Source organism: Erythranthe guttata, chromosome 1 (genome assembly GCF_056151865.1).
Source record: "Erythranthe guttata isolate IM_541 chromosome 1, IM_541, whole genome shotgun sequence".
NCBI lineage: Eukaryota > Viridiplantae > Streptophyta > Magnoliopsida > Lamiales > Phrymaceae > Erythranthe > Erythranthe guttata.
The window spans coordinates 8,438,710-8,456,792 of NC_142533.1; the positions used below are offsets into that span (position 1 = coordinate 8,438,710).

At 29.9% G+C, this 18,083-nt stretch overlaps 2 protein-coding genes across 2 annotated transcripts; both read right to left on the reverse strand.

Annotated features, from left to right (window-relative positions):
• Positions 1-967: 967 nt before the first annotated feature.
• Positions 968-1,561, reverse strand: LOC148772772 (uncharacterized). Its single transcript, XM_088816124.1, has one exon. The coding sequence runs from the start codon at positions 1,559-1,561 to the stop codon at positions 968-970; it is 594 nt and encodes a 197-aa protein (XP_088672250.1).
• Positions 1,562-1,572: 11 nt separating this feature from the next.
• On the reverse strand, positions 1,573-6,241 carry LOC105967828 (uncharacterized). Its single transcript, XM_088816160.1, has 7 exons — positions 6,044-6,241; positions 5,857-5,949; positions 5,104-5,216; positions 4,606-5,023; positions 4,293-4,512; positions 2,743-3,960; positions 1,573-2,606 (listed from the first exon to the last, which is right to left on the reverse strand). Exons 1-7 carry the CDS (start codon positions 6,239-6,241, stop codon positions 1,573-1,575), a joined length of 3,294 nt encoding a protein of 1,097 aa, XP_088672286.1.
• Between the last annotated feature and the right edge of the window lie 11,842 nt (positions 6,242-18,083).

Sequence of the window (18,083 nt, forward strand, 5' to 3'; positions counted from 1 at the left end):
AAACTCAATAATTTACAATAGCGTATTAATCAATTTGTGTATAGTTAAAGTTTAGTAACCTTTTTTTTATTGAATTTTATCATAAAAAATAATAAAATTTAATTCGTAAAAATCGTAAGATTTAATCGGTTCATGGTTAGATTAAATCTTACGATTTACGATATGATTTTTACAATTTTACGAATTAAATTATTATTTTGTTGTTAAAATTGAATTAAAAGGATAGTAGACTTTAATTATAAATAGTTAACACGATTAATACGTTCTTGTCAGTGGTTGAACTTAATCGATTCAAATTTTTGAATAATATTTACAAATTAAAAGGATTTGCGCTTAATTGATTCAAATCATACGCTTTAATTAATCTTATGATTTGATTCTTGCGTAATTTAGGAATTATTTTTTTATGATAAAATTGAATTAAAAATGTATTACACTTTAATTAATAATAGTTAATTTGATTAAGACGTTCTTGTCAATAGTTGAGCGCGCTAATGAATCGATTCAAATATTTGAATATTTTTTACGAATTGAAAGGACTTGAGCTTAATTGGTTCAAATATTACGCTTTGATAAAATACTAGTATTCACCCGTGCGATGCACGGGGCGACATATTTTTGACTGAAAATACATGTCTCAAAAATAAATTTAAGCAGATAACAATTATTACGGTCACTGAATCTAAGTACATAACGTAATCGACCAACGATAATAAAAATATGTTATAAGTGTCATGTTCTTCATAGTTATAATATAAGAATACTATTAAATATTAGTATATCGTCAAAAATAAATCTTAAAGATAATAAGAATTGCACCGAGCACCATAGGGAAATGACTGAAAAAAAACATCGCACCGGGGAAAATATATAGATAAGAAACACCTGCAAAAGAATAAGTTCTTTAAAAATAAAATAAAAAACATGTTACATGAATAAATGATAAATATGAAAATATTTTCTACCTTCAAATTCGATGAAATACTTCTTTGTACACGACATTTCTAGTAACATTGGTGAGTTCACCCGAATCCGACTTGATGAATATCTTAATGCCACCTCTGCTCTTAACTCTGGACACTGCTACATATAGTTGACCATGGCTGAAGACAGGCCTAGGAAGATAGAAACCAACATGCGAAAGAGTTTGGCCTTGGCTTTTATTTATCATCGTTGCAAAAGAAACAATCAGCGGAAATTGTCTTCTCTGAAATTTAATTGGCAGTCCGGAGTTAGATGGTATTAAAGTCATCTGAGGAATGAACACCATGTCACCGATATTTTTTCCGGAAAGAATTTTGCAACTCAGAATGTGAATGCCAGTTCTAATAATTTGAAGTCTGGTACCGTTGCACAATCCTCTAGCTTGATCGATGTTTCTTATTAGCAAAACGGGTGCACCAACCTTGATCCTCAACGCATGAGAAGGAACTCCGGAGCATCTTATTGTGTTGAAGAATTCAGTCGAATAAATTTCTGCATTATCCTCCGTTGTGTGCTCGTCCCTACACATACTATCTGAGCTCAGGTACACCTTCTCCTCTCCTGGAAGAAGAGACATTAAGTGATCGTTCACAGACTCGACGCATTCATTAGTTGGTGCAAGAATTGCCCTCCCTTGAAATAATCTCGATCGTACATGTTACTCAACAAATCCGGGTAAACGAATTCGAGTAGGTCTCTGAATGGATCTTCTGAATCACCAATCAACATGTCATCTGGAATCTCTATCGAAGCTTCACCATCATTGTCTTCCCCAACATCCCCATTACCAACATTCAGTATCCAGTCTCCAAATTCTTTTATCTCATCCACATTAGATGGAGAAGAACATGACTGCAATCTCATGTTCTTAGTCAACTTCATAACACGAAAGAAATTCCACAGCGGAGAGGAGTTTATCGTAGCATATACTATGTCCTGCCTTGATGCTTTGAGCACAACTGGTAAAATCTGCCTAAAATCACCTCTAAGAACAACCACCTTACCACCAAAGGGCTTGTCGGCCTGTAATATTGACTTCATTGTCTTGTCAAGGGCTTCAAAACAGTATATATGCATCATAGGGGCCTCGTCCCATATAATAAGCTTTGCCCTTATGAGCAACTCTGTCTGTGGACTTTGTTGCGATATGCTGCAGGTGGAACTCTCATGTACATTTATGGGTAGTCCGAATCGAGAATGAGCTGTTCTTCCACCGGGGAGCAATAACGATGCTATACCACTCGATGCAACGTTAATTACAATCTCTCCATTCGAACGAACTGCTGCCGAAAGAGTTTTCCATAGAAACGTCTTTCCCGTTCCACCATGGCCATATAGAAAGAACATTCCACCACTGTCATTGGTTACGTCATTAGTTACTGCATCTACGACTACATCATAAACCTTTCTTTGCTCATCTGTAATGGAAGCAAGACACTGTTGAAGTTCTCTACCCATTTCAAATCGGTCGTAATCCAGTTCATCTAACACCAATATGTTTTTTGTGTCCTCATATGAGTATTCGATTGGAACTGGCATAGGCGCGTAATTTTGCAGGATTTTACCATTTCTTTTCAATATTTTTTCTATTTCGGTGAGAGTATAGTTCTTCAAGCTTTCATCTGATATATGTAAATCTTCAACAATAAAAAAATGGATAAATTATGTGCATCTAGTTGAAATCGTACAGAGACAATATTAAAAGAATGATTAATACGTAAAATCTAATTGAATACAATACCATACAAATTGCCATACCTGGATTTTTATGAAGACGTTGTTGTTTGTAAGCAATACCATCAGCCAAATCCAACCAACAACTTTGCCAAACATGTTCGGGCCGACTTAAGCTATTGGAAAGCAGCATAACCGCAAATAACCTTCTTATATAATCCCCCGATGCCCAAGTATTCACTTTTTTTATTGCATCTATGTATTCTTTGTCGTCATCTAGCAAACCCAACACATAACATGCATCCCTGAACATATGGTAGACAATGTCAAAAACTATTCTGATGTCCTCGTAGCACGTGCATCCCCTTTGAATATTAAGTAGTACCCTAAGGTAATAGTCTTCCCCCTTTCCAGGGGGAACATTCGCAATCCTACCGATAGAAAATCCTTTTTTCCTTGGCACCCAAGTTCGAGAATCCTCTTTATACGCAAATTGTTGTGGAAAATCTCCGTACCTCAAGTCCCTTGCATGTGGATAGTTCTTGTTGGCCTCAAACCACGCCAGGAACATAGTTTGCTTGGCAGATGGCTTATCCAACACACTTTGTAACGACTGGTTTTCATTGAAGACAATTGGCTGATGATCGGGGAGATGAAAGCTTAGCCTAATTACGGACGGGTCTCTGTAATGAATATCAAAGTTAAACAACCTCCACATTGCCTCACACGCCGAAAGATATCTGTAGTCGTAGTACATCTTTATCTCATCACGAATCTCAGCACCGCCATCTATATTGCGTGTCTCATAAAATGCCGTTGTGACTCGGTCATGCCCCTTGTTTACGTATTTGAACAGGTATTTAATTGACTTGTTTTGGTTGCATAGCTCGATATTAATGTGAGCTCGGTATTTACTCAACAATATACGATTGTAGGGGACCACAAACCCATTATCAAGAGTAGTCTTCTTCTTCGTAACTGTTTTGCCATCTTCCCTTCTCCTATACACTGTAAACCCATCTGCATCTGATTCAGTGCGCTGCACAAACGGCTTTGGAAATCGCTTCATGCAAACTCTATCTTTCATACATGGAGATTTCAAATTCGCCTGACCGCACGGTCCATGTATCATATACTTCTCCACCAACTGGTACATCTTTCTGTCGTTTTCTTCGTCAGGAATTTCAGCACATATGATCCTGTCAATTTCTTCTGGATTCTTGGGCTTGTCGTCATTATGCAACCACAATAAAATATGTGCATGCGGTAGACCTCGTTTATGAAATTCTATTGTGCATACATCTGCATAATAAACATACGGTATTAAAAAATATGAATTAATTTAGTTAATGAAGCAAAAAGTAGTTAAACTCGCACATGACTAAATTATCTAATTTATATAATCGTATTAAATGTTTAATTATAAATGGATATCTAATTAAATACTCACATGCTCTAATACCTCCAAATATACGGACGACCCTTCTTGATTTCCGTCATCATACTATCGAGCTTCATTTTGAACACACGACACAAAATGTCTGGCCGATCCTCCGGCCTGAGATTTGTATCTTTTAATCCAATCTAGTTGCATGTGATGGTGATGAAGAGGGTTGAAAATCCAATCCAGTTACATATTTGAAGAGCATCAACGAAGTTGTTAAACATATACCTTGGACCTGCGGTGAACGACCCTGGAATTATAATGCGTTGTCCAACCGATTTACCCTCAGTGTCTCCTTTAAAAATCTTTTCTTCGATACCCTTGTACATGTCAACCCTAAGTTGATCCTGATTGAACCTTATGAAATTCAACCTCTGTGACTCAACCATCGAAAATCCATCAACACAGAACTGCAGAAATAACTTCTTGGAATGCAAAAGTAACGAATGTTCTCCATGCCGTTTTTTTATAATTAGGTATGCAAAGAATTCTCGCATGCTTACCTTCCTTCGTTTTCTATTATCAGCAAATGAAGATTCTCTCAAACTAATATCGTCTCGATAACCATCTTCACCGTAAGGAAATAAAAAAGGATACTGTAGAGGCAAGTAAAGAGGATGGAGCTCACTGATTCGTTGAAGCTTATTTGAGCGCGTCTCAACTACAATATCCCTAACACCCTCTTGTGTGTCAAAGTCACCAACGATCAAGCCTGTTATTTCACTTGCGTTAGGAAGATTGTACGTCATGCCATCAGTACTGCGACTCTTTACCAATCTGAGTTTTACTCCTTGATGGCCATCATTGGAAAAACGATCTCGAACAGCACGGTAATGATGTGCAAGTACATTGTTACCGTCAATCATATCTTTCAACGATGCAACGACGGCTGGGTCAAGATTGTTAGATTGATTTTCGGACCTGTCAAATAAAAAATAATGTAATTATAATTTGTAAGCTCTATATTCCTTAGAACAGGAATATAATTCCGAAAATTTTACCTGACGGCATCAATTCGATTCTGAATCTCATTTTCTGTGTCGAAAATGTAAAGTTGGGCAAACTTAGGCCTAGTGCCTTCTTCCGGCAATAAACTGCCCAGTAGATGGTAATTCTGTCCGTGTAACAGAAATGTGTATGGACGAGATCCGTTATTAATAGATGTCTGCACTTTTCCACCAAGCGACGTGAAAGAAAACATCATATTATACGATCGTACATTCTCTTGGAAGTGTTTGCTCCTACGATCAGTGCCAAACACTAAATTGTTAAGTGTAGGAGGTGCATCTCTTATTTTTTGGAGCTGGACTTTCCCGGGCATACAACATAAGGCCTGGATGTTTGTCTATGCTTGTCAATTCTTTCACCGTCCCACATTATTGAACCACAAAAAGGACATTCATACGTCTGGTCTCCAAGATCTTCATAATCTATCCAAAATTAATTAAATAATATTATTCATTTAAAATAATGTACTGAGTTTATATAATTAGTAATGTTAAGATTAAAAGTTGTTAGATTAAAATGATATTACGATTAAGTAATTTTTGAATAAGTAATTAATTTATTGATAATACGATTTAAATATAAAACATAATAATCTAATCGACATTCGCAACAATAATTACATTTCTTGTAGTGTCAAACACAAACGAATATGTATTGCCAATAACCATGTTGTTGGAAGAACAAAACGATTTCCTGCCAATAGTGAGGTAGACATTAGGTTTTTTACGTCTTCTTGTTGTACGTACTCTAATATTCCTCGTTGTACCACCGAGAAACTCAACATCGATGTAGTTTTTGCCAATCAACCCATGATTCTTAGCAAAAGATTTGCGTATATACTATAACATATGCAAATGAAAAAGATTAGAATAAATATAATGATAAGTTTATGATAACATTCAATGAAAATTTCACATTAAGAAATGATATTACCTTCTTGTGGAGATCTTTGAACATAAACTTCCTCTCAAAGTAGATGAGTGAGGCATTAATGTTATTTACATCGTCATCAAAAAGAAATTCATTTTCATTAGAAAATGGTTGATACATCGCCATGTTGAAAGACCAATCGCATTGACCACACCTCCATAGAGAGCCAGAGTGCCGACGTTCATTCGGCGGTATACACATATAATGTGTAAACACACATTCACACAACCCACAATTGAAAAAGGTTTTGTAATCTTCTGTTTCAACTACACCACATATAAAACATGGCCCCGTGCGCAGTTCGACTTTGATAGATTTTCTGCATGAAATACACATACATGGATCCAAATTGCGATCAAAATGGTTGTTGCAAAGTACGCATAATGTTAGTTAAACTTCCATTTTCACCTCGAACGAATTTGGATTCGGGATTGAAAGATTAAAAAAATGGGGGAGGGAAGGGGGTAATAAAATCCGTACAGTATTGTGCGTATATAAATGTGGGGTGAAAGAACGATTAAAAAATATAAAATCAATAATTCTTGAGTGAAAATATTTACGATAATTTGAAGAATGTGGCTTGATTATTGAAAATAACATTGGGTTAGGTAGATTAAATAGTTTGGAATATACGCATAATTTGGAAAGTAGATTAAAAATTAAAAATTCAAATTTTAAAATGAGCTTTAATCTAGGAATAAATGATATATGGTGATATTTTAAAAATATAATTGATTTAAGTTAACATTGCATAAATTAATACTCTTTCTATAATCAAAATATTTCAAAATATATGAGTATTAAAAATAAAGTTAGAAAATACACACACTATATTCATATCAATATTTAATTATTACAGTCCACGGATTTCATAATTAATGTCAAAGTTAATAGAAAAAAGACTAAAAATCTTATATAGATGATTAATATATTTGCCTTAAATAATGTATATTTGATTGAAAATATCGGATCCTATTACCATAAACACAACGCGAGATTAAAAAACATAAATATTAATAGGTTTTAGTAGAATGTAAAATATTTAATTTCCATATTAAAAGAGGTATTTACGTGTGAATAAGTTGGTTACTAAACATGTTATAATAATTTATTATTGTTAATTTAATACATGTAATTATAAAAAGTATTTTAACCGGTATTAATTTATCAATTTTATTTGAAAATATATTAACACATGGGTGATTAATCTGATTCATACGTAAATGTTTCATAAAATATATTACGTAGATCGAAGAATATAATATAGATTATTATATTTATAAATACAAATATTTACGTAAAAATAACAATGTTATCTATATGGGTACTCTCTTTCGTATGTCAATGTATAATCTTTGTAAAGCAATTAATGTTCAAATATGTAAACAATTTTATTAATATGCATAATTCATTTGGCATAAATGAATAAATACGTTTGCCGCATTAAAAAACATAAGTAACTTTATTGTAATAAGCTTCATGCAAAAGTATTAAGGACATTGTCTCAAAATAGAAAAACATATTGTGTCTCTAAATACGAAATACCAAAGAAAATCGAAATGAATAACAAAAAATGACGAATAAATTTAAATAATACATTACTCCATTTTCTCTTGTTTGATCTTTTTCAATAATTTGGTGGATGATTGCTGGACGGTAGGATCATTGAGAATACTATCCAAAATACAATCGTTGGATCGCTTCATTGGAGTAATAGTGTTGACATCATCATCCACAATAGCATTAGTTGTGATATCACCATCCACAATGCCATCGTTAAAATTAGAACACGTTCCAGCGTCCTATAAATTAGCAAAGAATTACATAAAATATTTGTGTATTTGTGAAACATATCCTACGTGCAACATATGAACAATTAATCAAAAATAAATTGTCATCAAAAAACCTTTGATGAGAAGACACACACATCGTTGTCATAATTGACACTCAGCGACGATGAACCATTATCATGTTTCTGCAATATTATAAGATACATACACATTCAAAACCACGTATTAAAATAAAAAGAAAGAATTATATTAAATTTAATTATCAATACCTCATCCATTTAGTAATGCTTAAAAAATGAAGCAATGATAGCATCATCTGTGCAAACTTTTTGAACATTGTACGTTTTATGATCTTCATTGGCAACATTATCACCCTTGATAGCAATTTTGAATAACATTCTTCGATCAATTAACCCCTCAAGTTCCATAGGATACTCCACATGTTCTTCTCCCTTCATAGCATTAAAATTAAATAAATGATAAAAATACAAAATTAATTGATTACTCTAAAAAATATATATATTTTAGATAAAAAAAAAAGGATGAGTGGTTGATCAATGTACCCTGTTTTGGACTGTTTGAATTAATACTTCTACAGGAATATCTAGCATCCTTTCAGCTTCTTTCCCAAATACAATCATCGAAGCTGAATTTGTATCGTCCATGACAATGACTTCAACTTTATAACTAAAGAGAATAACAAAATGTGAATGAAAAGTATTTGTAGAATAGTAATATAATTAACCCAAAGAAAAAAAATAGTACATACGTTGGCTTAGCAGTAGGCCAATGAGCTATGCAAACGTGATAATACCACATTTTTGAATCTTGTCTAGCAGATCTATTACACTTAATACAACCATTGTACCACCACTTTGATGTTTTCACAAGACCCTTAATAGTGGCCAATACAACATATTTGCCAGGCTAAAATGTGAAAATAAACATCAGTTAAGTATAGTTATAATCAATTTTGATAAATGATTCCTATTAGTATTTTACTGAAAATGTACGAATAAATAATGTAGCAAATACATCGTTATTACCTCATTTGTGTCACTCAGTTCGTCCAAATTTTTTCTGACAGTCTTACGTATGAAATCATCTTCCATCGAGTAAGAAGACTGCGACGATTTTTGACTTATCACTTGACCACTATTTGGTTTACTCCGAATGAGACTAAAATGAAAAGTTACATGCAAATAAATCGTAACGAAAAAATAAATTTAAAAAAAAACATAATTAATGCATTTAAATATACAATTGTAACCTCAATTTGAACTCATTAATTGCAGGTATATCCTCATTTATAAGCTAAGCACGCGTGATGAATGCCAATGGTTAGATACCTGAACTTCACCTACGAAAACATAACAATAATAGTGAAATGTAATAAATGACCCTAACATTAATTATACATGATGCATAAAAGAAATTATTGAACAAACTAATACCATTCTTTATCTCAGTCGTTGCAAATTGTATTACAACAATATACGGCCCTACACCAATATCTTGAATTCGTTGAAGTATGTATTCAGCAAACTTTCCCCATAACAAACAGTTGACCTTCGAACCACTTGCATAACAAATAAAATGATAATTGATATGTAAAACACATGAAAATATAAATGATTTAAAATCCAAAAATATATATTTTAGTGATTTTTGAAAATACTCAGTATCTTCAAGTTCAAATGGAATGTTTTGTTTTGTTCCACCCGACAGGTGATTCAATGAACCTATCGACAAAAGCGAACCAATAACATCTACAATTAATATTAAAAAATTGTAAGAATACATCCAGTAAATAAATGCTAAATATTAAGAAAAACATCAATGGAAAAATTTAATACCTATCGTATACTCATTGTTGTTTGACGCTTATTGTATATCTGCGTAAGGTGTGAACTTAAATGAATACATTGGAATGGACGGAACGTCAACTTCTCTCACAGTAGATGTATATTCAAAAGTGACTCTATAGTCATTCAAGGCATGCTTGTAGGTCTTGACACTAAAAAAAGCAGATAGGTTTGACATTACATAACATCTGTTCACTTTGATCTTAGACTCAAATCTGTATAACAGTGTATACTTAATGGAAACTTGCACCGTATCACCCTGCGTAATTAAAAAACAAATGTGAAAAATATATTTTCCTAACAATCATATTTGACGTATTAAAATAAAATAATCACCTGTTCATCAATGAATATCATCTCCATGTCTTGAAGATCTTTCTTAAAATAATTTGGCTGTTTCCAAATGTGCAAAACACGGATTTTGAGATTCCATGACTTTTTTTCACCTCCCAAGTTTCTAATAAGATCTACTTGCCTTGACATCTATATGTGTTTAATACACGTAATCAAAAATTTGTTAGTGAATTAAATCAAACAATAAAAGATGAATATACGATAACAACTCTTGAATTATATATATTCCAAAATATGCATAAAGTACAATATATAATCTATATGATAAAGTTACATTAATTCATATGCTCGGGTATCGTGAAAGAAAAAAATTAAAAAAAAAGGTAAAAGATTATTCTAAAATAATATTATACTCACGATTCACAAAAAGAGAACGATGGTTGGCTGATGAAGTATCGAGAGAACAATATTATCCTGCAGTTTAGAATAACAATGAAATGAACCGTGTATATATAATATGATGATATTTAATAATTCCTAAATCATAGTAAATGAAATACAATCATGGAAGTAAAATTATAATTCCTAAATTTTAGTTCCGTAATTATAGTAAATAAAATACAATTATATTTAATAGTACCGAAATTAGAGTAAATTATAGTTAATAAATATTCATATTCCATGTAATTAACTAAAATTAAGCAATTTCCTATAAATAAAATGTATAAATTACGATTAGGCATATATTTATATGCCTAATCTATATTAAATTTAGATCACCTACATAAATATAAAAGATTACATCTTCATAAAAAAAAGCATGTTTCTACATCAATATATCCACAAATTCCGTATACACAATATATATATATATATATATATATATATATATATATATATATATACATATATATATATATATATATATATATATATATATATATATATATATATATATATATATTGTGTATACGGAATTTGTGGATATATTGATGTAGAAACATGCTTTTTTTTATGAAGATGTAATCTTTTATATATATATATATATATATATATATATATATATATATATATATATATATATATATATATATATATATATATATATATATATAAAACGGATTAGGGAAAAAACAATATAAATTTCAAACATGTTAATTACACACTATTATATATAATGGTTATGCTTTTTGAACATTTAAAATTGCTTATAAAAATAACGGAATCTATTGTTTAAATATGTATATTGATTCTATTGATTTAACGGATTCTTTTATTTAAAAATACGTGATATATATTGTGACTATTTTTGTAATATATTATAATTGTTTTATCGTTTCTACATATTTATTTAATTATCTTATGGGTATTCGTTTTCGTGTGGATGCGCACAATTATGTTAATGGTATACAATGCTCTTTCAACATGATAAATGAAACACTAAAAAAATGGAAATTATTTATAAATCGCTGCAACTCATATTATTAATAATAAAACTTTAAGGAGGGTGAAGATATATAATATCGTTGGAAAGGCTGGGCCGTGCCACACCTCAAGTACATCATCCCATTGGTTAAAAAAAAAAAAGAATACGTGTTGCCGCAAACTATGTTATGTGCGTAACAAAACTCTGTCCAACCCTTAGTCAACAACATATACATTTTTCCATGTTTTTTGCGCGAAGATACCGCAACTTGAAAATGATTTCCCTCCTCGTATCGAATATTGATAGTAGACAATCCGGTCAACCGATAAGCCTCAACAAAAGCTTTCTTTAAAGGCTACATATAAAATTGAATGAAGAGATCAGATACAAAATAAAGCAATAATTCATTGTTACACTAAAAAGAGACTATGATGAATATACCATTGCATGTAGGTGATACCAATGCAATTCTTTTTCAAGAATTCTCTCCATATATCTCCGAAACCGACAAACAAAAGTATGTGGAAAAGTTGAAGAATGTACATCATGTTGAATGTTAATTTATAGTAGAGTTAGAGAATATAAAAAAGGTAACAAAAAAAGTAATTAATATAAATTGATGTAATTACCTATTTTATCTATACTACTTTAAAAATAAACATGTAGGAGAAATAAAATTTAAAAATCATTATTGTGGAATTAATTCATTAATACTATGGGGGACTATGGTAAGTTGGGTTATTTTGAAATTAATAATAATATGTGATATATGTGGTGGAACATAATTGCATTTCAGTCCCACGATTTTTTTAATGAAAATATTATAATAAAAAAACTCATTAACCAATAAAAAGACACTATTTTGCCATGTAGGATAGATGAAATTTGAAAATTGGGTTTTTTTGGCAATTAATATAATATTGTGCATAAAATTTAATTAACCCAAATTAAGTGGAATGTCCATTTATATATTTACGTTTTTTAATATGAAGCAATGGATTAAACAGGAAAATCAATAACCAATAATAAGACACCATTTTGACATGTAGGAGGGATAAAATTTAAAAATCATTATTGTGAAATTAATTCATTAGTAATATGGGTGAATATGGTAAGTTGGGTTATTTTGAAATTAATAATAATATGTGATATATGTGGTGGAACATAATTGCATTTCAGTCCCACGATTTTTTTAATGAAAATATTATAATAAAAAAAACTCATTAACCAATAAAAAGACACTATTTTGCCATGTAGGATAGATGAAATTTGAAAATTGGGTTTTTTTGGCAATTAATATAATATTGTGCATAAAATTTAATTAACCCAAATTAAGTGGAATGTCCATTTATATATTTACGTTTTTTAATATGAAGCAATGGATTAAAAAGGAAAATCAATAACCAATAAAAAGACACCATTTTGACATGTAGGAGATATAAAAAATTAAAAACCAATAATGTGAAATAAATTCATTAGTAATATGGGTGAATATGGTAAGTGGGGTTATTTTGAAATTTATAAAATATTATGGACTCAATCTCCTCAATTAGAAAACTTTGATTGTGTATCTTAGTTTTATATATAATATAGATTATGATTTACGATTAGGTTCTTACATGTGTTAGGAATTAAATTTAGTATTTTTTATGACAAAATTGAATTAAAAAGATATTAGACATTACTTATAAATAAGTTAAATCAATTATGTAACATGCTATGTCAATAGTTAAGCAACCGATTAAAATATTTGAATAATGTTTACTAATTGAAAGGATTTGTACTTCATCGATTCAAATCTTACTAGTTGATTAAATTAAATATTAAAAGAAAATTCACAATATAGTATTTGTAGTATATAATTTTATTTTAAAGTAAGAAAACTACTAATTGGAATGAGTTATAATTTTTTCTTCTTCTAAATAAACATATTATTTTATTTTTTATTTGGATTTTTCACACTATCGATTAAATAATATAAGTGAGTTTGAATTAAGTTATGCATTCTTTTATATTTAATTGAGCATTCTTTAGATTTTTAAATGGTGGAGTTTATTACTTCTAATATTATATAATTAATGATAGATGTTTGGCGTATTGAACTGCAATTCTTTATATTTTTTAAACTTTATTTTATTAAATTTGTTAATAATTTATTTAATATCATTTAATAATAATGAATGTTGCAATTAATATTTGAATTAACAGTATTTATACAATTATGGTTAAATATATCATAATAAGTTAATGTGCTTGGATGGTTAGGAGTGATAAATGTATTAAGAGGTCACAAGTTCTATTCCTAATGAATGCATTTTTTGTCACAATGAATTTAAATTAATTATTTAATTAAAATATAGTAGGGGGTAAATAAGACAATTCAATGTTAATCAATTTTATATTAATTTAATAAAAAAATAATCGAATGATAATTTGGTAAAGTACTTCATTTTTTAGAACATAAGCCATGTTATTTTTCTAGGGTCCAGATTTAATCTTAGAAAATTAATGGTGATTAATGCATATCTCATAAAAGTTTAGAACATGGGGTATCTCACTCTAGAAAGACCCACATTTATATAGGTATGTTAGGAGAGAAATGTTTTTTGGGTAAATGGCAAATAAGCCCATAGAAAGTTAATTATTTGCAAATTCATCTACTCCAAAATCTCTTGTACCAAAAATGACATCAAGTATCAACATTAAGACTAAAATACCCCTTAACATCCAATTTTTTCTTCAATTTCATCCACAACCCCTATTTTACAATAAACCCTCATCGACGGATATAATCTATTTTACCAAATCCGTTTTCAAACCGTAATGTTTTTTGTTACAAATTTTATATTGATTGGGTACCCACGAATAACATGTCAATCGGATTCTTTTTTTCATCCCGAAACAAAGATTACTAGTTTCGCCCTGTTTTGGGCTCATCAGGAGAACGACTTCAGTTCCCGACTAGTTTGTGTAGGGATGGTCGAGTCCCTTCTTCAACGTCAAGTTCATGACTAGCGACAAACGTCCTATACACAATTGGGTTGGCCTGTTTGAACTTTGAAGGGCCATGCCATAATTGCCTGCACGGCGTGGAGCCTCTCCTGCTATAATAGTTTAAGCACATTCACCTACAAAGCTCTCGTAAGATACTCAGTATTATTTCCGGGACGTGACATCCTCCCCCACCAAAAATAGTGTACTCCCTGGTACATCGACTCCGCTTACGGTGCCACAACACTACACCTATGTGCAACCCTCGCACATTGACACAACAGGAGTCCGGGAGGAACTTCCCATATTGATCGCCTAGTCATCGTGCGCACGAACACATCCCACACGCTCGACCCTGCAGGTAACTTGCTAATTTTTCTCGAGGTAGTGATTCACTTAAATGTATACTATAATAAAGTACTCAACGCAATTTGGGATGAACATTCAAATTTTAGAGTACGTGTACACAATATACTTGTAGCGGGAATCAAATGATAAAATATCATTTAACATAGACTATGTCATGTATTTTCTAATGGGATTGAATGAGTCATTTGAATAGACAAGAAGAGAGGCTGAGATCTGTCTCTACCAACAGTGCCTTTCAGCTGCAGCAAAGCATGACTTTGTTAGACAATAATTCTTATATTCAAAACATGGCCATGTTAGCCAGAAAAGATCAATTTCAGAATACTTTTGTCAATACAAAGAAGGATAGACCTTATCGCAGTCATTGCAATTTAAGTGGTCATACGATTGAAACTTGCTACAAGATTCATGGATATTCTCCAGGGTATAAGTCCAAGAAGTTTACACGATTCAAAACATCAATCGAGCTTTCAAAAGGCTCATGTTCTTCACATTTCTAGTTGGGAGTGTCCCGTAAAACCAAAGATATATATATTGTAACTTCTCTAACTTGTCATATACATAGTCGGATTATGGATTGCTTCTGAACACATTTCTAATGATAATGTTTATTTTTATCTCTTAGACCTATAAAAAATGCTTATGTAATTCTTCCAAACAATAGTTCTTTTCAAGTTCAGTCTATTGGAGATGTACTTTACAATAACTTGATTATGCGTAATTTTTTCTTTATCCCAGAGTTGAAGTATAATATTATTTATGTCTCTTCTTTACTGCAAAATGCTGGTTTTGTTCTTTCACTTGTGATAGTTTTCTTGTTCAGGATCAAACCCGGGTCACCTGCGTGACAGGTTGGAATATTTACCACTATACTATAATATTTGGTTCTCTAAAATATTATTCCCTCTATCTCATATTATTTGTCTTTTTAGAGAGTTTTTTTGTCCCATATTATTCGTCATTTTACCCTTTATATATCACTCCTAATTAATTACTTGTCAAACATTATACATCAAGTCCATTCTTTAGTGATTTTCTATATTTGTTTACTATAATCCATGCACAATTATTGATTTTCTTAATATATTTCTAACAAACCAAAATATTGTTTAAATTGAGGCAAAGGGAGTATATTTTAATATCAACTATATTTCATACGTAGTTTCTATAATTAGAAATATCAAAGTACTTATAATTTTGTCACAAAACTTCAATATTGCCAATTCATTGAGTACTGACAATTAATCTATAACTAGTACTTCACCCGTGCGTTGCACGGAGGTAAGTTTCAAAATGAGAAAAATAATAATATTTAAACGATTATCTCTCTATAACGACACCAATTCAAATAAAACAAAATGGAAGGAAATAAAAAAAAAAGTTATCTCTTAATTCAGAGTTGTAACATATGAAATTCCATTAAATATTACAAAGAAGAATACCCGAAGGGCGCAAAACACGATATAAAGATTAAGTGAAATCATTTAAAACATATGGTAAAACTCTATTTCATGGAATGCATCTCTACTACACCATGTGAATCTTCTGCAAAATAACTAACTTAACAACAAACACAATAGTATAGAGGTAACACAATAGATATTCAAATAACCTGCAAGTTTATAACTAACAACATTCAATTAGTGATGCACATTACTCAAACAACAAAACAACTTATAAATATTGCAAAAGAGATAAGATGTATATCCCAATACCAATAATAATACCAATACTTATATCAATATTGATACTAATATTGGTAGTAATACTTATAATAATACTAACACTAATACTAATACTAATACTAATACCAATACTAATACTAATACTAATACTAATACTAATACTAATACTAATACTAATACTAATACTAATACTAATACTAATACTAATACTAATACTAATACTAATACTAATACTAATATTGATAGTAATAATAATAGTAATACTGATATTAATATTGATACTAATACTAATACTGATACTCGTACTAATATTAATTCTAATCTTAATACTAATACTAATATTAATACTAATACTAATACTAATACTAATACTAATACTAATACTAATACTAATACTAATACTAATACTAATACTAATACTAATACTAATACTAATACTAATACTAATACTAATACTTACTGATATTGATACTGATACTGATACAAATACTGATATCGATACTGATACTGATACTAATACTGATACTGATACTGATACTGATGTTAATATTGATACTGATGTTGATAGTCATATTGATATTCATAGTAATATTAATACCAATACTAATACTAATACTAATATTAATATTAATACTAATACTAATATTAATATTGATACTCATACTAATATTGATACTCATAATCATACTGATACTCATACTAATACTGATACTAATATTGTTACTCATACTGATACTGATATTGATAAAAATACTAATACTAATATTATACTAATAATACAGATACTAATACTAATATTGATGCTGATACTGATACTGATACTGATACATGAATTGATACTAATATGTTACTCATACTGATACTGATACTGAAACTGATACCGATATTGATACATATATTGATACTGATACTGATACTTATACTGATGCTGGTACTGATACCGATACTAATACTAATAAGGATATTTGTACTGATATTAATACTAATATTAGTACTAATACTATTATTAATAGTAATATTAATACTAATACTGATACTAATAATATTATTAATACTAATATAAATGCTAAAACTAATTTTAATGCTAATGATCTAATGCTAATGATACATATACTGATATTGATACTGATAAAGATACTGATACTGATACCGATACCGATACCGATACTGATACCAATACTAATATTGATACTGATATTGGTACTGATACTGATACCAATACTAATATTGATGTGGATAATTATACTTATGTTAATACTAATATTTGTACTAATACTAATACTATTATTATTACTAATACTAATCTAATACTAATACTAATACTAATACTAATACTAATACTAATACTAATACTAATACTAATACTAATACTAATACTAATACTAATACTAATACTAATACTAATACTAATACTAATACTAATACTAATACTAATACTAATACTAATACTAATACTAATACTAATACTAATATTAATACTAATACTAATACTAATACTAATACTAATACTAATACTAATACTAATACTAATACTTATATTAATACTAATATTAATACTAATACTATTACTAATACTATTACTAATACTAATATGTTAATATTGTTAATGTTAATGCTAATACT